The 22,882-nt window shown below is 48.1% G+C and overlaps 2 protein-coding genes across 3 annotated transcripts in view; both read left to right on the forward strand.

Moving 5' to 3' along the window:
• PPP1R21 (protein phosphatase 1 regulatory subunit 21) overlaps positions 1–8,485 on the forward strand; it is a 53,582-nt gene extending 45,097 nt beyond the window's left edge. The window contains exons 19-22 of the mRNA XM_080913930.1: positions 1,050–1,166; positions 2,869–2,967; positions 4,208–4,336; positions 7,908–8,485. Coding sequence (XP_080770056.1) covers positions 1,050–1,166; positions 2,869–2,967; positions 4,208–4,336; positions 7,908–7,937 — 375 coding nt within the window. The 3' untranslated portion in view covers positions 7,938–8,485. The remainder of the gene's footprint in view (positions 1–1,049; positions 1,167–2,868; positions 2,968–4,207; positions 4,337–7,907) is intronic.
• An 8,746-nt stretch (positions 8,486–17,231) lies between these two features.
• The window catches only part of STON1 (stonin 1), a 39,339-nt gene continuing 33,688 nt past the window's right edge, over positions 17,232–22,882 (forward strand). Inside the window, exon 1 of one of the 2 annotated variants that reach the window (XM_080913700.1) lies at positions 17,232–17,286. The gene's annotated coding sequence lies outside the window, so the exon portion shown is untranslated. Of the gene's footprint in view, positions 17,287–20,867; positions 21,188–22,882 lie in introns of those variants that run through there. The other variant, XM_080913699.1, reaches the window with a different exon arrangement.

Here is a 22,882-nt window from a genome sequence, read left to right on the forward strand (position 1 = left end):
CGACATTACATGCTCACTGAGGTAGTGCTCAGCAGCCAGGCCGTGCAGGGCTTCGGGGTGTCCATCAGCAGAGAAAATGTGCAGTGCACACACGTGGACTTTCATGAGGCTGTAAACTGTGATATGTTGTTTGCAAGAACATGGATATAACTAGAGATTACCATGTGAACTAGATCAGGTCAGGCTCAGAACGATAAATGTGTTTTCTCCATTTGTGTGTCCTCGATTATATAAAGACACAGAAGCTTATCTGTGACTATCTAGAAAAATCATGGGGACTAATGGGAGGAGGGAAAGAAAGGCGAAGATGGGGAATTTGGGGCACAGGTGAAATTTATATATACACTTACGTGAACTGAAACCCAGTGCTGTATATATAAAAACTATAAAAAACAGGTTCCAATAAATACCCCCGCCCCCATTCTGTACCCCCTTCCATTTAAAAAGGAAATATTAGTGAGAAACATGGAGATTTTGAAAGTTAGGTTTGAGACTGGAGAGATGGCTCAGTGGTTAGAGCATTGACTGCTCTTCTAGAGGTCCTGAGTTCAATTCCCAGCACCCACATGGTGGCTCAGAGCCATCTGTAATGGGATCTGATGCCCTCTTCTGGTGTGTCTGAAGACAGCTACAGTGTACTCACATAAAGTAAATAATTTTTTTTTTTTAAAGAAAGTTAGGTTTTAGCTGCTAAAAGCTGGTCAGAACCGCGTGCTGCCTCATGCTTGTAATCCAGGCACTTGGGAGGTTGATGAAGGAAGATTATGAATTTGCATTTAGTCCTGGATGCTTAGCAGCACCCTAACCAAAAACAAGCAAACACCTCAAAGACCAAGAATGAATGAATCAACAGATGAATGAAAAGGTTTGGCCCATGGGGCTTCCCATCCGCAGTGCTGCTGTCTTCTGGGGAGCCCTGAGATGCTGACTGAGGAAATCTGAGAGCTGTGTGGTTCCTGTGAGGTTCCAGTGCACAGGGCTGAAATGTGGTCCTTGTTTCCCTCCACTAGAACTGCCCTTCTCACTGGCATCCTCTGTGTCCTGCTTAGGCTCCGGATGTTGAGTCCCGTGAAGACCTAATTAAGAGTCACTACATGGCCAGGATAGCGGAGCTCACGTCTCAGCTGCAGCTGGCTGACAGTAAGTCAGTGCACTTCTACGCCGAGGTGAGTGGACCAGATGAGACGGCCACTTCTCCTGACCCTGCTAGAGTCCGGTCACTGTTCTGTTCTCCGTCTTCTGCAAGAGAGCCACCCTCACTTGCATGTGTCTGGATTGGTTATAGCTCATGGTGATTGGTCTGTTCATTTCAGTGAGCATATAACTTCCTGTGTCATTTCCCAGTCACTGCAAGAGAGAGGACGGAGTTTGGCAGCCATTCCATGGTCCCGTGCTGTGTACGGGCTTTGCCGGATTAGTAGAGATTACTTGTCTTAGAGGTAGAGGACATGCACAGATAAGAGGGCTTTACATTCACAAGCTGAAAAGCCAGATGCACCTGATATGTTTTGTCTTTATGTTTCTTTGCTCTGTATGTGTGTAAGTGTCACGGCACAGGTAGATGGGAGAAAACACCTTGCACATTGTGTGTGTGTGTGTGTGTGTGTGTGTGTTTGTGTATTTGTGTGTATGTGTGTCTTTGTATGTATGTGTGTTTTTGTGAGTATGTGCGTGGGGGGGTGCAAGGTGGAGGGGAAGTGTGAATGAGTATTATTAAATACTTATCTTAATCATTATTAAGTATTATTAAATAAGGAAGATATAAGGTTGAGTGGGTGCGTGCAAGTTCTTTAAGCCTTTGATTTACACTTTCTGGTAAGAATTAGTTATAGATGGCAGGAGGAGAATTACACCTCTTAAGTTGTTAAACCAAAGGAAGGGATGGCATACCATGTCGGGCTCTAGCTTTGTGCAGTGTTTCCAGCTCTGCAGAGTGAAGAGGTTAGTAGCCCGCCAGCCAACTAGACGTAGAGAAGGACTTGGGTTTTCCTGGTAGAATAAGACTGTCTAGTCCAGTGACTGGTCGTGTGTGACTGCTTTTTACAGTGTACAGAGTGGGGGCTGGCAGACGGTGGCGGACACCCTCGTTTCTGGCTTCCTGTCTGCTCTCTGGGTTGGTGTCCCTGCTGTGATGGTCGTCTCCCTTGTGGGAGCTCCTTGCTGAAGGAAGTGGTTGGACTGACTGTACAAACTGTCCTGAGATTCTCTCGAGGACAAATCAGAACAGGGTGTTTTAGGCTGTCTCACTTTCATGAGATCTGCTTATTTTAGTAAGTGCTTCAGCACTGGTATGGTACAAGAAGTTTTAGATTGCCCTAGTTTGCCCGAGTTGTAAACAGGAAGTCCTTCCACCCTGCAGGACTGTGCTGGAACAGACAGGTGGTGTCCACACAGCATGCGCATGTGTCTCTTCATTCCTCCTTATGGAACAAGAGTGGGAAGTAGTTTCCTCTTCTTCCTCTCACCTGCTCTGCCTTGCATTATCGGGGTTTAATAAAACTAGAGAAACCACCTGCCCTCCTCAGGAGGACGCGTGAGTCTGTGGGTGGTATAAGGATGTTATGGTTCTCATTGAGACCTCTAGTGCAGAACTTAAAACCCAACGCTGCTATGGCTGGCAGCCTGCAGTCACTTCTGAGATAACCACTGTCCTTTATCACCAATATAAATGTGTCCTGTGTAAAGGGACAGTGTTCTTATGTGCTTTGAAATCATTGGTCATCTGGACTGTCACAGGAACAATTCAGCAGAGTGTTTTTGAATGAATGACGGAGGGAGGGAGGGAGTGAACGAATGAGTCCTCTTTGGCTTTGGTGACTGTCACCTGCTAACCTTCCAAGGATAAGATTTCGTGTCTTGATTGTACAGTGCCGCGCGCTCTCTAAGAGACTAGCCCTGGCGGAGAAGTCGAAGGAGACGCTGACAGAGGAGATGAGGCTAGCCAGTCAGAACATCAGCAGGCTTCAGGTGAGCTCCTCAGTGTGACCTCAGCACACTGGTGTCTTTCTCTGACCGCTGTGGGGAAGCCAGCCTTCTATGGAAGGCAGTGGTCTCTGGCCTTGAAACATACTCCACAACACTTCATTTCTCTGTGGCCTTAGAGTAACTCATGCTAGACAGAAACTGTCTTATTTGAATCTGACTTGAAGCTAATTTTAGATTCTTCCATAGTCTGCATTTGTTATTCACACTACCCATAGTTCTTCTTTCCCTTCTCTGAACACTCGTGATTGGCTGGGGATCATGCTATACCTACCATTGTCTTGTTTCAGAAACTGGCCTCAATAAACCTAAGAGTGGAACTGCAAAACATATGCTTTAATTTAATATATAATTAAATAAATACATAGGTAGATAAATCAAATTTCAGTGTCAAACCTTGCCTTTCAGGAAACCCCTGTTGAGCTGGACTACTGGCCTCCCTCATCTTGTTAAAACAAGAGGGTGGGCCACATTTTCTGTGTTCTCCACCAAGTGTATTCAGCAGAGTTTTGGAATGAATGAATGAGTGTGTGAGTGAATGAATGAATGAATGAATGAATGCCCTTTGGCTTTGGTGATTATTCCCTGCTAACCTTGATATCAACAAGAAGTAGGCATGGGAAAACTCTGGAACACAGTAACTTGTTCTCAGATTAGCAGGGAATACTATTCAAGCGGCGGGAGGAGGGAGGAGAAAAGGGCGCCTTCTGGGAAGGTGCAGGTGCCCAGGGCCTTGCAGGAGTTTCAAAGCCAGGGCAGGTTTGGAAGCATCATTTCGCCTTCAGGCTTTTGACAGGTCTGTAGGCAGCCAAGAAGAGAGTGCTTGGATTTGTGAGTGCAGGTACATGCGTGTGAGCATGCGTGCAGAGACCAGAGGACAGACAGCCTTGGGTTGTCAGACTGTGTCTCTTTGCCCCAGGAGGCTGGCTGGCTTGTCAGTGAGTCTCAGGGATCTGTCTTCCTCTCCCCAGGGCTGGGATTCCTCGTACGCACCCCCAGGTTCACTTTCTTTACATGTGGGCTCTAGGGATGGAACTTGGGCCTCCTTCTCTGAGGCAAACACTTTCCTGACAGCCTCCAGCCCTTCCTTTTCTGCAGATAAGTAGTGAACACACTCCTGGAAGGCTGATGCTTAAGCCTGTGTTAGCTGATGAGCCCAGGGCATTGCAATGGGCTGCTCTCACAGAAGTGTCTGACGGCCTTTCCTCTTCCCTCTGCTGTTCAGGATGAGCTGACCACCACCAAGAGGAGCTACGAGGACCAGCTGAGCATGATGAGCGACCACCTGTGCAGCATGAACGAGACGCTGTCCAAGCAGAGGGAAGAGATCGACACGCTCAAGATGTCCAGTAAGGTGTGTGGGAGGCAGCCTGAGCCTGGGCATGCTCGGGGCAGCTAGAAGACACCTCACGGTGCTGTGTGTAAGAGGCATGCTCCGGGCAGCTAGAAGACACCGCACGGTGCTGTGTGTAAGAGGAAAGTACTTGGGAACACTCTTCACGTCATTTTCCTACCCGAAAAGAAAATTAGGTGTCCTTGGCCGAGTCTAAGCTGTGGTCTGACTTGCTGTATTTTGACATGTGTCAGGGTAAGGGATAGCAGTGGCCTCAGGGGAGGGTGCCGGGCTGTCTGTAGAAGACTCTAATGGTGCTTGGGTAACCTTAGCAGTGTCTTCTTCAGGAAAATGTGTATTCTAGTTAATTCACAAGTAAAAGCCACACACAGGTTAAGGAAGCCGCTCAAACACCTCATCTCCACCCACCCTCAGTGAGCTCTGCCTTCACTGCCTGATCCTTTTTAGTTTTTGTTTGTTTTGTGCTTTGGACTTTTTCTGCTTTGTTGTTGTTGTTGTTTGTTTTGTTGTCTTTCCTGAGGCAGGGTTCCTTGTGTAGCCCTGTCCTGGAACTCAGAGATCCGCCCGAGCCTCCTGAGGCCATCACTGCCCATCTTCATTCCGTCTTTATCCAGTTACCCACCACAGGGAGAGATGGACAGGCCTGAAACTAGCAAAACATATAAAGTAAAATCAGCTTAAGATCTCCCATGGATCTTCCCCCATCACTCCGTGTTAGCCTCGGTTTCTTCTCCACGTGGTACACCATGTCCACACTTAGACCTGCTCCATGCATCCATGTTTACATTAGCAGCTAGGATCCATATATGTGGGAGAACATGGTTCCTTTTCTTTTCAGCTTAAGCTACCTCCATTATTATTAAAATAATTATAACATTATAATATTAGCTATTATTATGCCTCCCAAGTCCATCCTTTTTTCAGGTCTCATTGTTTAACAGCTGAATAATATTGCAGATTATATATCTCTCATATCTTCATGAACTCTTCATCTGTTGTTGGGTGTCTAGGCTGGTTCCTTCCCTTGCTGTTGTGAATACAGCAGCAGTGAACTTGAATGTGTGGGCATCTCCAGGGTACGGTATGGCTGTGTCTTGTTAGGGCTTTACTTCTGTGAACAGACACCGTGACCAAGGCAACTCTTAGAAGGATGACATTTCATTGGGGCTGGCTTATAGGTTCAGATGTTCAGTGCATTATCGTCAAGGTGGGAACATGGCATGGTGCAGGAGCTGAGAGATCTACATCTTCGTTTGAAGGCTGATAGCAGAATACAGATTTCCAGGAAGCTACGATGAGTGTTTTAAAGTCCACACCCACAATGACACACCTACTCCAACGTGGCTACACCGCCTCTCAGTGCCACTCCCTGGGCCAAGCATGTTCAGAGCATCATAGGCCGTCTTTGTGTCTGTGCCCATTGTCCATGTAACCTAGGAATGCCAGCCATTTTACCTCCAGGATTCCTGGTGGCTTTGTTTCTGAGAGGTCCCGGTCTAAGGCAGTTAGTTGGTAGGTAACTGGGTAATGTGCTTGGGCTGGGGGGCTTCTCCATATACCACGTCTGTGTTACTGAATGGAACTGTGCAGCTTCTTTTCTATGAAGGCAAACTGGTACCAGGCATTCAGTGCTGTGTGTTATCTCATGATCACTGCATGTCTGTAGGATGATACTCTCCCACACGTCTGAAGGGGCAGTGAGAGGCACAGCTCAGGTTTGTGCTGGGGGCATAGACCAGGTCTCTGCTTAGCGAGGTCTCCTTGGAGAATGCGCTGTGTTCTCCAATGGAGAAGTGTGTGTCACTTAACGCTTCTCAGCATCAGTTCAGAATACTCATTGACTTCTCACTGTGTGTGTGTGTGTGTGTGTGTGTGTGTGTGTGTGTGACTCCTGCTTGTCTGGGCCACCTCTGTGCTGATTAGCAGCCACCTTGGCGGCAGAGGGTTACATAAAGGGTGAATACCGGCCCTTACTCTCATGATTTGGTTATTCTTATAGTCATGGTAGAAAGCACACACAAGAAAGAGGTCATATTTAGTTTCTCTCTGATTTAATTTATTGTAGCCGACTTTGAGAACTAGGTGTCATATTTAAAAAGCAGTGACCTTGATCCCAGGGAAGTGCTTTATCCCCGAGGTACACGTACATGCGAGTCGAACAAGGTAGCTATTAAGAGTGACATTGCCTCCAGAGAAACTAATCCAAGTAGGAAGCCTCTCTAGTTCTAAGTGATGTTCTTAACCATTCTTGGGCTACTCTGTCGGCCCTGGAGTTTGCTCCCTGCTCTCTTAGTCAGGGTTTCTACTGCTGCAATGGAACACCAAGATCAAAGGCAGCTTGGGAGAAAAGGCTTTATTCAGCTTACACTTCCACATCACTGTTCATCACTGGGGTAAGTCAGGACAGGAACCCAAACGGTAGGAACCTGGAGGCAGAAGCGGATGCGGAGGCCATGGAGGAGTGCTGCTTATCCGCTTGCTCCTCATGGCTTGCTCAGCCTGCCTTCTTATAGAACCCAAGACTACCAGCCCAGGAATGGCACCACCCACAATAGACTAGGCTCTCTCCCACCAATCACTAATTTAGAAAATACCCTATGGGCTTACCTGCAGCCTGATCTTATGGAAGCATTTTCTTAATTGATGTTCCCTCCTCTCAGATGACTGTGGCTGTGCCAATTTGACATAAACTGTCCTGCTCACTTCTCTGCTTACTGGTCATTTATACTGCTGTGATGTCTGTCCTCTTGTGCTGAGTGAGCACGTGTCCATTGGATGCTGAGTACATTCTCTACCATGTCATAATCTTGATCTTAGTGTCTGTACTCTGCAAATAATGCCCATTTATGGGAAGAAAAAGTGTGTGCACTTCATCATTTAGGGACTTAATTAGAATGTAGCCCTAAGAAGTGAACCTCTCCAAGAGAAGAGAACTTTCTGAAACCACCCTTTGAGAGAGAGTTCTGTACCACCATTCCAAGCTCTAAACAGCAGTTTTCAGCCTGTGGGTTGTGACCCCTTTGGGTGGGGGTGGGAGAGGGGTTGAATGACCCTTTCACAGGGATCACCTCAGACCACTGGAAAACACAAATACATTACCATTCATAATGGTATCAGAATTACAGTCATGAAGTTGCAACAAAAATAATGCTATGGTTGGGGGTTACCACTGCATGAGAAACTATGTTAAAGGGTTGCAGCATCAGAAAAGTTGAAAACCACTGCTCTAAAACCTGTTTATTTAAACAACAACAAAATTATTTGGGTTAAAACTATTTGTTTCATGAAATTCCATAAGAGGTGAACTGGGTAGTCACTAGCTTTTCTATCTCATCTACCCTTGGCCCTGGGAGAGGTTGGGTCTGGAAGTTGGGAGTGGGCGGGTCAAAAGTAATGAACAGCTTTGTGATTATTGAGTAACAGCTGCCCTGTGGGCTATCTACCAGCTGGTCTCCGTATGGAAGCCACAGTGTTCCACAGGACTGCCCGGTCCCTGGCGGCCGGCTTCATAAGCTGTGAGAACACGTCTGAAACTGTGTTCTTACGTGTGTGGACACCTTTCTCTGCACAGGGAAATGCAAAGAAGAACAGGAGTCGGTAGTGCATGACCTGGGCTGGCCAGTGACTGTTCCCTCCAGATCGGCTGCTGCTGCTGCCTGGATGCCTGAGTCAGACTCCACACCAGTGCTGGTGCCTGCTGGGAGGCCATGTGCTGCTCGACTTTGTCACTAGCCATGTTGTCTGTGACCCTGAGACATTTGAAGTACATCTGTAAACAGCAAGGCAAACACAGAATTTCATGTTGACAGTCAATGGAAAACAGTAGACATACCCATGGATATTGTAGGTTTCCTTACGCTGTTTTTACTGTGCACTTTTTAAAATTAGGATTTAATTTCAGTATGTAAGAACAACAGATATTTTGTATATTTTCAAACTCAATTGTACGGTAATGGATTTGGTACCTATGGAATAGATATGTTTCTGGATAAAATGCTTAAACTGTCAGATGCCATTACTTCCTGTATTGTCATTTCTCCTTATAATTGATCATTGAAAGACATCTCAGATTCCTTTTAAAAGATTCTCTCCCTTGCTCTCTCTCTTCACCCGCCTGTCCTGTGGAGGTGACAAGCCTTACATTCTTCAAGAGCCTGTAGGTTTGCCGTCATGTCTGCAGATGTACAGTGCCCTCTGTGTTGGAATAACTGATAAAGGAAATCCTGTCAATAAATTCATGCCCACATGAACCTTTCCGTCTGCGACAGTGTGATGAAAGACGCTGAAATGCACCCAGTCCCGGCTGACTTAGAGCTGGCCTTCCTCCCTGAGCAGCGGCACAGTCAAGCCGTGGCCTTTGCCTGGGAGCCACCCTCCAAACAGGAACCCTAAGCCCTTCAGCTCCCCCTGGACGTTGGTAGACAAGCTGTTCCAGCGCAGACCCCAGGGGGCCTCTCCCTGCACCCTGCTTCCAAGGCCACAGACACATACCTCGTGCTCAGTTGCCTATCGCTGTCCTGCCAGGGAAAACTGAGGCTTAGAGGGCCGAGGTAACCCGGCCACAGGCCTGCTCACCACTGGATGGGGCACATGGAGGGTAAACTGAAAGTTCTCAGTAACTCTGTGACTGCGTCCCCCCTCCCCTTTCACACCCTCACTCCGAGCCTGTAAGCTGCCAGCTTCTTAGATTCATTTCAAGGCTAGAAATAGTATTTCCCTTTGGCATAATTTTTTTCCTTTTTAAAAAGTTTCATTTTAAAAAACGATGTACGTACGTATGAGAGCAGGTGCCTGTAGAAGCCAGAGGGGTAGGCCCTCTGGGGCTACAGTGTTAGGTGGTCATGAGAGAGCTATTGCTGGGAATCAGACTCAGCAGCGACCACTCTTAACTGCCACTGTCTTTCCAGACCTTGGCAGGACTTTTTTCTCCTCTGACTTAAAAAGAAATTTATTTTTATTTTGTACTGTGTAATACTGATTTGCCTACAGGTATTTATTTACATGCAACACACGTGTGCCTAGTGCCTGGGGAGGCCAAAAGACAGCACTGGGTCACTTGAAACTGGAGTTACAGCCTGTCATAAGCTGTTATGTGGGTGTTGGGAATTGAGGCCAGGTCTCCTGCAAGAGCATCAAGTGGTCGTAACCACTGAGCCACTTCTCCAGCCCCCGGCTTTTAAAGTACATATACTCTTCCAAACAAACCTTGCCAACTATCAAAACAAGTTGAGTGTATTTGTGCGGTTAACTTGGTTGTCATCACTTATTATGAAAGTCTCAAAATATACACATTGTAGAGTTTTACTGCTGTGAACAGACACCATGACCAAGGCAACTCTTATAAGGACAGTATTTAATTGGGGCTGGCTTACAGGTTCAGAGGTTCAGTCTATTATCATCAAGGTGGGAACATGACAACATCCAGGCAGGCACGATGCAGATGTTCTATATATAGCTGAGAGTTCTATATGTTTATCTAAAGGCTCCTAGCAGAAGACTGGCTTCCAGCAGCTAGGACGAGGGTCTTAAAGCCACACCCACAGTGACACACCTACTCCAACAAGGTCACACCTCCTAACAGTGCCACTCCTGGGCCAAGCATATCCAAACCACCACAGCAGATGTGAAAAGAAAGCTTCATCCTACCAAGATTTAGACACGCTTGGCTACTCCTTTTACTCCTCTGTGCACACTCTTCTGTTCTTGGGTTGTTTTAAGGCTGGGTTATTTAATGCTTTAGTTCTGCACGTGTTTGTGAGTGACGTACTGATGCCTTATTCACATGATCGTTCAGTGCAGGGAGCATGTGTGTGCTCAGGTGCTGAGAAGCGTGTGCATGTACAGGGTGTGGTGGGGCAAACAGCTGTATTGGCTGCCTGGGGAGCCGAGTGGGGACAGAACTGGGACATAATCAGCACCGTCTTGTGTTTTCATCCTGTCCTGGGATTGTCTCCAATTAAACAAAACTTAGTACATAGAGGCTGGTTTTCTTCACATTTGTAGTTCACTTTTGACGATGCTTTTATTACTTTTAACTCTGTCTGTCTCCCTGTGTATATAATGTACCACAGTGCAGGAGGCCAGAGGTGTGTGGACAAGGAGTCGCCGTGGGTTATGAGCTTCTCTGAACTGGGCATGGAGACTAAACTCAGCTCAGGGCTCCTGACGCTGAGCCATCTCTCCAGCTCCCAAGTTGTCTGTACTTCAACCGAACTGTGAACTTCACTTCGAGTAGGTTGTTCTAAAATCCATGTAACTAAGGAAAAACAAAAGACAGTCCCCCAATCCTCCGATTACCTCCCTCCCGCTCACCGGTGGTCTTTATAGTCCCAAATAGCATGTACTTGCCTCCGATCTTCCTGTTGGGCCCTGGCCCTGCCCTTGGGAAATGTTCTGCGTGCCTCCCACCGCCCACACTGTCTCCTTAAATCCGTTACTTGAACATTTGATCATGTTGATAGTTATTATAAACTCCCTGTGACTGTTCAAATGCACATGGTTATCCAAGTCACATAAGATATGACTTCCCCTTTCCTTTATACGCTTTTGTCGTCTCTGGAACCAACAATGACCTTTGAAGGGAAGGAAACAAGTATGCATCAGCTGCAGTGCGCTGATCTGTTCCTACGCTTCTCTCCAGAGCGTTTCCCCAGGTGTTAATTCTCCTTCCGGTGAAGCCAAAGCCACCAACTCAGCTTCAAGAAATCTCAAGCTGGGTATGATGACGTGCATCTGACTCCCAGCTACTGGGGGCCGAGGTGCAGGAGCATCTGGGGCCAGGACTTTGAGCTCAGACTAGGCGACATTTGAGACTCCATAACAAGGAGACACATCCTGACTCACTGTGGGCATTCTCTGTCTCTCACTCTCCGTCAGTTCCAGACACCCTTCCCCTGACGGCCCTCTGCTTACCACTTCAGCCTCCTCTCAAACATGTTCTCTCCTCGAGATGTGGACAGGAGAGAAGATTCTCACCCTTAGCAGATAGTGATTGAGGTACCCAGGCAGACAAACACATACACACACAGAGAAAGCATAAACAACAACAAAAAGACTGACTTTCTGGAAAACTTATTAAAACGTTTTCTATTTTCCTTGATTATGTATTATATGCATACTGTTGAAAGACTTGGGAAACCAGTAGATCAAGAACACACATTTCTTAATAGAGACTTCATTTCTAACATTTTACCTTATTTCGTGGCTGGGGAGGTGGCTCAGTAACTAAGGGTACCTTCTGTTCTTGCAGAAAATTGAAATTCAGTTTCTAGCACTCACATCAGGTAGCTTACCACCTGTAATTTTATCTTCTGGAGACCTGACGCCATGTTCTGGTCTCTGTGGGCATCATACTCATGTGTTCACACCCACAGACACACACCCACAGATACACACACACACACACACACACACACACACAGACATATACCCCTAAACAAATGAAATTATTTACAAATATACATATTCCCATTCTTATTTAAATAAACATGTTTTAATAAAAGATAGAATATGGGACTGAGAAACTCCAGTGGGAGTAACAGGAAGACTGTCCAATGGTGAAGGGAGGCCAGTGCCTCTGCCTGGCTCCTAATGTCTGTGTGCTCACTGAAAGCAGCCGGAAGTGGAAGTGTGGACAAGTGTGAGAAGTGTGGACAAGTGTGGAGAAGAGCCTTCAGATGAAGCTGGAAACACTGATGAATGTGTCTCACTGTCTAATTGTTGTCTGTCAATGTTACCTTCCATTAAGTTGTCAGATGTTGTGCTGCTAAATAAACTGGATTGTCATATAAAATGGGATTCGATATGAAGGTAGTAACTTCGTTGGCAGACAACAACTGAGAAGGAGTAGCTTGTTCTGTATCCCAAGAACTCTCAGTTCTCCACACAGAGCTATTGGTTTTTGTGAGGTGGTTAAGACACTGTTAGGTAAACTGACGTGACTCGTAACATGGCTGCATCTTATTCCTTGTCCATTGTCATGGTTGATATCTGAAACATCTCTCACAGGGTCATGCTGTAGATGCACGGCCCATCTTGTGGACCATTTTGAAGACTATAGGATCTTTAGTTAAAGTCTGCCTGGTGGACGAAGGTCACTGGGTTACATTGCTCACCACCCAGTTTGCTTTCTGCTTCCTGGACCACAGAGAAGTGAGCAGCCTGGCACACACTCTGCTGTTCCACCTTCTGGGATGGACTGACATCTCTCAACCCATTAGCCAAAAATAAAGCCTTCCTCCCTTGAGATTTTTCTGCCGAGTATTTAGTCACTGCAAGACAGAAGTAACTAACATTTGCATTAAAAACAAACAAACAAACAAAAAGCCAAACCAAAACAAAAAACCCTGAGCCATAACTTCTGCAAGTGCATAAAAACTGGAAACAACTAGCCTGAAGCCACCTAATGAGAGCAACCAAAAGCTCTCTTCAGTTGATTGAAAAACCTTCTCTACTGTAAAAATCCTCAAGCAGAATAAGGTGTGCGATTGATAGTTCTATTTTATGCAGCCTTGTGATTGGCTCTGTTCTTTAAACAAGTATTTTCTTCGACGTATTTATCTGATTTTATGCACATGAGGGTTAGCCTGAATTTATATATGTGCACTGTGAGCTCGCTCCGTGTCATGGAGATCAGCAGAGAGCTGATTCCCTGGAACTGGAGTTAGGGATGCTTGTGAGTAACCAGGTCAGTGCTGGGAACTGAACCCTTGTCGTCTGCAGGGGAAGCAAGCGTTCTTAACTGCTCGGCCATCTCTCCAGTCCTCCTCACTCTTAAAGGCCTCAAACCACTTTAACCCGAAGAGAAACCATAGATGGAGATAATGCTGAGAAAATATCCAAGGGCCATACCAGTGAAGGTCATCCAGCCTGCCTAGGAAGAGGAAGTTTCTGTTCTTGGCTGAGAGTCACAACCTCGGATACCATGGTGATGAATGGGAAGACTGTCAGCAAGCAGACAGACTCCTCCGCCTCACATTTCTGAGCAGTTTAGTAATTAGCTCCAAATTAGGAGACTAGCTGGCAATTATAGGTTTGTTCTTCTAAATCTTTGAAAGCAAAGGCAATGGGACTTTTGGGCAACTTTTCCATGAAAAGACTAGGAAAACTCAGCATGGTGGAGCCCTTCAGTGGAGGGGCCTCGAAAGGCAGCTTGCCAATTGGAACCTCACTGTTTATTTTGCTGGGGGCTTTATTAGTTCCTGAACTCCCCAGTTCTCTGTGAAACACCAGGAGTATAATGAAATGAGGCCCAAGAACAGACACAGCATAATGTAGTGAGCAACACATTCTGCTCAAATACTAACAAATAATTTCCCTTGGCCTGCCTGCCCCCTCCCGCTCCCCCACCCGTTCTTCCTTCTTATTGGTCCCTGATTCGTGGTCTTCCTCCCTCCCGAGTGCTATCGGCACTCAGCATTACAGTCTTTCCTGTATTTCTTTAGCTCCCCTCTTCAGTTGGGCTAATTAGACTTTTTCCATTGTGTTTTATATGTGTCATCTGCCCCAACAGCAGGTGCTGGAGGCAGGGACCAGCCCTAGACTCAGGCCGTTGCTGTTGAGCAGTGTATCTTGTGCAGAGAAGGCAGTCACTAAATATTCATCAGACAGTTCCCAGGCACGGGCTGTGGACCAGCTGCAGCCAGTGTGGCTCAAGACATGCCAGGAGTGTCCTCTTCATGACTGGCCAGAGCTGACACGGTGTCTGGGTGGAACATGGGCTTTTAGCTCAGGAAATTCCCATCTGAAGTGCATTTGAATTTCCTCAGAAAAGGACTTAGAAAAGCTACTTAGCTCATGTCAGAATGCTTCATGCGTGTGGAATGTCTGTGTTCTGGATGTATGGTTGTTTAATAGTTTTCCCCAAAGCCATCACATTGTCTTGAATAGTTCTTGTCATCTAAATAGAGACTATTGCTGTGAAGTTTGGGAGAGAAATAATGTCTTCATTAACCATTTGAGACCAGGCCTTACCCTCCTCTTGAAGGTATGTTGTTCCTAATAGCTTTAGCTGACTAATTCTGAGGTATCTACCAGGTCTTAACACAGAAACTTTGGGGATCTCGTCGTGATACTGAATCATGAATTCTTTGAATCTTGGCAATTAGACAGGTTATTTCATTATATTTTTCATTTACTAAATTTTCCAAGGTCACAGAAACAGTACCAGACAAGGTGTTTAAAACAGAATCCCACTGCTGTGTGAATTCAGGGCTGAAAGTTCTTAGTAGTTTCCATGAAAAGGCCATTGGGAAAAGGAAAGCTCCGAGTAAAGAGAAGGGTGTCCTCTGAGGGTCTGTGCAGTGTGCAGCAGGAGGAGGAGGAGGAGCAGGAGGAGGAGAAGGAGCAGGAGGAGGAGGAGGAGGAGCAGGAGAAGGAGGAGCAGGAGGAGGAGGAGGAGCAGGAGGAGGAGAAGGAGGAGGAGCAGGAGGAGGAGAAGGAGCAGGAGGAGGAGGAGGAGCAGGAGGAGGAGGAGCAGGAGGAGGAGCAGGAGGAGGAGGAGGAGAAGGTACAGGAGGAGGAGGAGGAGCAGGAGGAGGAGCAGGAGGAGGAGGAGCAGGAGGAGGAGGAGGAGGAGCAGGAGGAGGAGCAGGAGGAGGAGGAGCAGGAGCAGGAGGAGGAGGAGCAGGAGGAGGAGCAGGAGCAGGAGGAGGAGCAGGAGGAGGAGGAGCAGGAAGAGCAGGAGGAGGAGGAGCAGGAGGAGGAGGAGCAGGAGGAGCAGGAGGAGGAGGAGCAGGAGGAGGAGGAGCAGGAGGAGCAAGAGGAGGAGCAGGAGGAGGAGGAGCAGGAGGAGGAGGAAGAGCAGGAGAAGGAGGAGGAGGAGGCGGGTGTCCTCTGAGGGTCTGTGCAGTGTGCACCAGGCACTTCGTAGCCGGAAGGAAATGGGGTCCCAGCAGGTGGGTGGGTGTACTGGCTCAGGTGAGGATGGGCTAAGCAGTTTACCATCAGATTTTAATACGAAGGGGCTTTGCTGGAGAGAATGCTGTGAAGATCAGTGGTGTATTCAAAGAGGTCAGAAAGAAGAGAGGATCTGCAAAGGTGACCATCTCCAGAGTGATGCATGGCCACAGGAGGGAGGAGCATACTCCACAGTAAAAGAGGAAGATGGTCTTCAGAGGGCTGCATGTCTGTCTGCCCCCCAGAAAGTGTCAAAATTTCTGAGATCTTTCACCAGCTTGGCTACCCGACTAATTAAGGCGGGGCTGCTCGTTTCAGAGGACGTGATTTATAAGCTGCTCTCAGAAAGCTGTTGTCCTTTTCTAGGTGCGTTCTTTTCTCTACCTCTTCACTTAGCTATGGCATTTCTGAGAGGGACTGTCCCCTCCAACCTCCCAGAAACTGACAGTAGACACAAGGGACATGGTAGAACTCAGCCTCCATCCTGTGGTTCGCGTGTTTGTTTTAATTTAAATCTGGTGCTCTGGGCTAGAGAGGTGGCTCTGTGGTTCTGAGCTCTGTGCTGCTCTGACAGGACCAGAGTTTGGTTCTCAGCACCATGTTGGACAGCTCACAACTGCTTGTAATCTGCAGGGGTTCTGATGCCCCTTTCTACCTCTTTGAACACACTCACACCCACACACCCTCCCATGGACACACATACACCCAGAACAGGGTTCTGTTGTGTGGTAGATCAGTACCACCAGCCGTCCCCATCCAGACCCAACTCTCAAGGCCAGGGCCCTCCTTCTGCTTGTTTAGTTCTGTTAGTTTTATGCTCTAAGCACAAACACAAATAGAAATCTCACCAGAGAATACCCATTATCCTGTGTGTCCAACTGTGTGATGTCAGGCACACCCGTGCCCTGGCTGAGCTCCATTTTCTCCCTGAATCCTGGTGGTTGGACAGACTTGAATATCTTTTCAGTTTCAGCAGGTTTTCCAAGGCCACAAAGACCACGGGGGTGGGGGTGAATCCAGGGAGATGCTCCGCCAGTCTCCTCGCCTGCCAGCCCAGCCCTCAGCTTGTTCATCAGCTCCCCTACCTTGCACACAAGCTCTCTTCCCAGGCGGTTCATCTTGCAGACTGCTAAACAATTATTTCTTCCTGACACTCTGAGTCCAGGGATTCATGGTGTGCCCTACTGGGTGTCCATCCCAGGGAATACACTGGAATAGACTCTTTGCTCAAAAAACTTCATGAGTCTCCCAAATACTCCAGACGCCCCTGGGGCCTGGAATGTCCTCTTCCTGCACATCCTAGCCAGTCCAACTCTAGTCTCCATTCTGGTATTCGCTGTCCTTCCAGGAAAAGGGCGCCCTACCTCCGTTGTTGTGAATGGTTCGGTGTCTCTTGAAAAAGCGGACAAGATGTGCTGAGAGCCACCTGTCTGGCCAGCGGACAGTGTGTGTGGGGGCGTGGGTGGGGGGTTGGGGGGAGGACACCCGGGGAACCAGCTGGGTAGGAAGCCTCCTCTTCCACACCCCTCGTGCCCTCTCCCAGATGCACGCCAGAGGCGCTGCGGTATTCCCGTCTTCGCACACAGCTCGATCCTTCACTCATTCATCTGTGCGCCCAATGAGTGTGGGTTTCAGGATTTTTAGCATGACCAAACATCCTTCGCTGTGGACCCGGCCGGTTCCACTTTGAAAGGAAAAAAGAAGGCCCTCGTAGAGGCTTCCAGAATAATTTGATGATCTCTTTCCAGCTTCCTTTTTAGGGACTACAGACTGGCCCGGGACAGCTAATCCTGAGGGACAGCGGAATGTCCTATCTCACAGCAGAAAAAAACTTTGAGGGACTTAGGTTAGAGAAACAGGCAAGGGAGGATCCCGCAGGGGAAGGGGGCGGGGACTGGAGGAGTGCCCGCGCGGTTACCCCCCCCCCCCCCCCCCCCCCGCCAGTCGCTTGAGCCCTCCTCCCCCTTCCCTCCCTTCTTCCCTCCCTTTCCTCCTCTCTCTTCTTCCTTGTGTGGATGGCCGAGGCCAGAGTTGGAGCCCCAGCCGCGCTGCCCGTGAGTGATCAGCCCCAGGGACAGGCCCTAGAAGGCTTGGGGGAGTCCCTCTCCAGGGTGGGGTCTCTCCGATTCTCTGGAATTTGAGGGCGGGGGCAGAGGACCCCGGCAGGCTTCCAGAGCCGGTGAGGGGATGGGCCTCGCCAGCATCTCTCTGCCCTGGGCCTGACTGCAAAGAAAGAAAAATGCAACTTCACGGGACAGCCAAGTTCGTGGGCAGGACGGGGCTGGGACTGTGAGAACCAAGCGTGGTCACCGCCACTCAGACCTGGGCACCAGGTCCTGTGATCATGGCAGAGCTCCCTCAGAGCTCTGGATCCCAACACCAATGTCCCCCGCCCCTCCTGCAGTCTTCCTGGCTCCTGTCCTTAGTGGTCCTGTCTCCCCCCACCTCTGAGCTCACCTTCATCCCTTCCTGCCCTCAGAGATGACCAGCCAGGCTTCAGTCAGAGCTTCAGCACACTCTGCTCCAGTATTTGTGGCAGGAATGACGTGCGCCAGGATTTGGCTGTAGACTTTGTGGATACTTGACTGTTTCTGTGGTTTGGTAGCACCCAGCCTAGTTGTCTATGGTCTGTCTGTTTTCTTTCCAACTGTAAGGCCTCCGGCAATGACAGTTAATCTCATTAGATGGCAAAGCTCATAAAGAAAAATAGAATTCCAGCCAATTTTTTTTTGTTCAGGGTCAGTGAGATGGCTTCGGGGGTAAAGGTGGTCGGTTGTCTTGACGACCTGAGTTCAATTGCTGGGGAGAAAACCCACTCCCGACCGTGATCTCTACACCCCACCGTGGCGCTCCCTACCCCACTCCACTCAAATGAACAAACACAAACAAAAGCAACCAACCTTAAATGAAAATGCTGTGCAGACACTGGTCTCCACTCGACTGTGTTAGGTTTGTTTTGTTTATTTGGGCTCCTCCTCTAACCACACCCGTTACACCCTCCTCCAGTCTGGAGGCTTTAATGGACCCACATGCTTGGGCAGGAAGGCTGTTGTCAGTCCCGCTGGTCTGTCCATCTGCAGGGCCCCCTGTTCCCTCTTACCCTCACAGAGAGTGCAGGCGGAGGCTGGAGCCAGGGCCACAGACAAAAAGGGCAGTGCACTTATTTTAGCCTTGCGGCTGTGGCTTCCACCGAGTTCTGATTGGGTGGAAGGTCTGTTTAGTTTATTTGTGTGGTTTTTTAATGACGGGTCTTATTGCGGCTGAATCGATGTTTCCATGACATGCTTGGTTCACTGGGCTCCTTCAGACAGCCTGCTGAGTTTTCATAGAACTACACAAATGAGTCTGGAGTAGCTTTAGTTGTCCTTCCGCCTCGGTTTTAGGGATGGAGTGAGGTTGGTTGTCTGCTCCTTGCTCACTAGGAATCAGAGCTGCTGGAGGCAGCCAGGGCCTCACCAGGAGCTGCTCTGTGTGAGGGGAACTGCAGGGGGCACAGCAGGGGGCACCTCACCTCACTGTGTGTGAGGAATACAAACTTCCTTTAAGTTTGCTTCTGGAGGGTGTGTGTGTGTGTGTGTGTGTGTGTGTGTGTGTGTGGTGTGTGTGTGTGTGTGTGTGGTGTGTGTGTGTGTGTGTGTGTGTGTGTGGTGTATGTGTGTATGTGGTGAGTGTGTATGTGTGGTGAGTGTGTATGTGTGGTATATGTGTGTGTGTGTGGTGTATGTGTGTGTGGTGTAAGTGTGTGTGTGTGTGGTGTATGTGTATGTGGTGTATGTATGTGTGTGTGGTGTAAGTGTGTGTGTGGTGTTAGTGTGTGTGTGTGGTGTAAGTGTGTGTGTGTGGTGTGTGTGTGGTGTGTGTGTGGTGTGTGTGTGTGTGGTGTGTGTGTGGTGTATGTGTATGTGTGTGTGGTGTATGTATGTGTGTGTGGTGTAAGTGTGTGTGTGTGTGGTGTAAGTGTGTGTGTGTGTGTGGTGTGTGTGTGGTGTGTGTGTGTGGTGTATGTGTGTATGTGGTGAGTGTGTATGTGTGGTGAGTGTGTATGTGTGGTGTATGTGTGTGTGTGTGGTATAAGTATGTGTGTGGTGTATGTGTGTGTGTGGTGTGTGTGTGGTGTATGTGTGTATGTGGTGAGTGTGTATGTATGGTGAGTGTGTATGTGTGATGTATGTGTGTGTGTGTGGTATAAGTGTGTGTGTGGTGTATGTGTGTGTGTGTGGTGTAAGTGTGTGTGTGTGTGTGTGTGGTGTATGTGTGTGCACACAACTGTGGAGGGGAGAGAAAGTTGGTGCATGTCCTGCTCAATTTCCTTTGCTGTATTCCCCTGAGACAGGGTCTCACTAACCTGGAGCTCACTGCCCAGCAGACTGGCAAACCCCAGCAAGCATCCTGCCTCTGCCGGGCACGCCTACTTCTTGCCAAGTGTAAGTTTTACATGGGCACTGGAGATCTGCTCCAGGTCCTGGGCTAGCCCCGAGGGAAGACACGATCTGAGGAGCTCGAGGTCGTCTCCGTACAACAGCACTGGGATCGTTGCACATGTTGCAAACACTTTAAGGCGGGACAGGGTATAGGTAAAGATTTAAAAGGACCTGCAGAGAGGATCATGGCTGCTTCAGTCCACTAAGGGCGTGACTGAGCATGAGGCACCTGCATCCTTCCCTGCAGAAGACAGGAAGAGCTGACACATGGAAGGTGTGCTAGGAACACTTCCGTGAACTCAGCAGCACTAAAGCTACTGCAGAAAACTGGGCCCATCCATGGCCGTCGAGGATCAGGGAGGGGCTCCTAAGGCTCCGCCTTTCCCTGAGGAGCTTTGGATAATCAGTGATCTCTAGGGGCTATTCCTCAGTGATGCAGTTATTGATGAGTTGAGTAAGAGCACCCCACCCATGCTAAAACAAGCAATCATGATAACGTGCAATGAAACACACACACACACACACACACACACACACACACACACACGGGGCACTTGGGAGGGCAGAGAGAGAAGGGGTAAGAGGACAAGGAGGGGGGATGATCAAAGTGTATTTTATATATGTAGCCATTGTGAAAGACTAAATACAACAAAAAGGATTTTAAAAACTGAATTCATGAAAATTGGGCACAGGGTGTGGTTTTAAACAAGATGTGTCACTTCTGCTCATTTTGACAGCCCCATGTTTGTGTCAGTCAGTAAGGATTTGCCAGTGGTATTGTAGCATCGTAGGGTGTTGGGATGTCCTTCATTTAAAGCAAGTTCTCAAGAGGTGAACTTGTGTGCCCTTGTTCTCTAGACAAACAAGGCTCCCAGATAAGAATCTTCAGTTTCTTCCTGTTCCTGAGAATTTCTAATTGTGAGTTAAATGACCTGGAAGCCAACTTTATACTGTTTGGGGAAAAAACCTGCCTATCTGGCAGTGTTCCATTTTTGCACCCGTCATGGAATGTATCTAGGTAAACAGAGCGCTCTGCCACACACCCAGCAGCACAGACTAGCTAAGCGTGGGCTGCACAGGATGCTGGAGATGTCAGAAGGCCACAGAAGGACCCCTCACCTCAGGATGAGCAGGTTGGATAGTCACATCTCCACACAACCAGGAGAAAGCCAGCCACCATCTGTCTGCGTCAATCACGAGGCAAGGGGGTAGGGCTTGTCAGAAGTAAACTCACCCAGAAGAATGCTGCATGGCTTTTAAATACTATGCTGTACGGAGTACTGAACTGTATAGCAGATGCTAAGAGAGCAGGGGTGAATTTAAATAACACGTTATGGATTACAACTAGCCTTTCACTCCAAAGATACACCCGTGACAGCTGACATGTTATGCTTTGAGATGGACTCGGGGATTATAGTTGCTGTTGCTTTTCTTCGTGTTGGCCAAGGTTCCTCAGCTTTCAACCGTAATGACAGCTAACATTCACTGAGCGTCAAACGCTCCCGTGGAGTATTTCATCTTAAAACTCTCTGAGGTAAGAACTATTATTATTTTCCTTGTGGAGCTTCAGAAGCCAGGATTAGAGGGGAACTTGCTCAAGGCTGTACTGGTGCTAAGTGTGAGAAGCAAATCTCAAACTTAGATCAGTGGTGAGAACCTACACACTCCAATCTCGACTGTCCCTGTGCATAAGTTATCAGGATTATCACAGGAAAGTTAAAAGGGAAGGAATATAGTTCTTGCTTTAATAGAGTCAAATATTTTGATTGTTTATAAAATGTTTCACTTTCCAAACCCTTCAGCTTCCACTGACCCTTTCCCTTGGAAGTTAATGAGGACTGTTCCAGACTTACAACATAATGTGAAACAAGTCTACCCCACAGATGTACCCAGAAGTCTCTGGAAGCTTCCCAGCCAGACTGGAGTTCCAGGAACCCATGGGACCGTGGAGCAGCCAGAATGCAAGGCTGGGCTTTTGAAGTAGGCCAGGCAGATTCTGTCTCCATGGCTGCCCGCCGGGGCGTCTGCTCTCCACGGCAGTGTCGGTGGGGTGGGTAGAAAACCTTGTTGTGTCTTGATGCTTAGTTCGGTTTAGACATGGCGGTGAACTCGGTTTTGGAAGCCTGGCTCTGTGGGTGACCTCATGCATTGGTAAGGTTGGCTCATTTAACGGGGATGGGGATGTTTGACATGAATCTGAAGCTCAAACCCCACAGCACTGCCCAGTCCCACATAGCAAGGCTCTGGAGGTCACTTCCTCCTTCCCCTTTATGGCACCTACCTGCATGTCCTCAGAACGATCCACTGTGCCGTCATTGTCCCTACCCACCCAAACCCTTGTTAGATCTCAGAATAAGGCACCCCCCGCCATTTCTCAGAGAGAGATTTCTGGAAGAATAATGATTCTAATAATGGCGGCCTCACTGAACATACATTTTGGTCAAGTGCTGTAGCGCAAGCCTTTAATCCCAGCACTCAGGAGGCAGAGGCAGGTGGATCTCTGTGAGTTCCAGGACAGCCAGGGCTATGTAGGGAGACCCGAACTAAGGCTGAATACTGTTCTTGCAGAGGACCTGAGTTTTCTTTGCAATACTCACGATAGGTGGGTCACAACTACTTGTAACTCAGGGTCCAAGGGATCTGACACCTCCTCAGCCTCTGTGGGCACCTGTGCGCACATGCCCACGTCCACAAACATACGATATAAAGCAATAAGTAGGTAAATCCCAAAAAGTAAATAAATAAAAAGGAAGAAAAATTAATATGAGGGCCAAGGACCCTTCCTAAATTATCCCAACTAGACTGACATTTGAGATCTTGATTATGTTTAACAAATAAGAGATTTCTTTCTGCTCTCAGTGGTGGGAGTGTCCCTTTGAGCAGAGCCTGTTTTCTCTACTGGGGGCTGTGACCCCACAGCTATCGGTGGTCTATCTTTCATCATTCTGCTGGAGGAAGCTCAAAGCCAATTGCGGTTGTAGGGCTTCTTTCTGGGCCTTTCTATTTGGCAAGTAATGACACCCACTCAATTCCCTGCCTGCTTCTCACGGGCTTCCTGTTTGCACTTACATCACAGTGTTTTACTGTATCCATTCAGTGGATTAATGGGGATTATGATATATATGATAAATTATTCTATATTCTATATAATATTATATAGAATACTGTGTATGTGTGTGGCTGAGTCTAGAGAGGATGTTGGTGGCCTGCAGCTGGAGTTACAGGTGCT

The sequence above is a fragment of the Micromys minutus genome, assembly GCF_963924665.1.
Source record: "Micromys minutus genome assembly, chromosome: 3".
Lineage (NCBI taxonomy): Eukaryota > Metazoa > Chordata > Mammalia > Rodentia > Muridae > Micromys > Micromys minutus.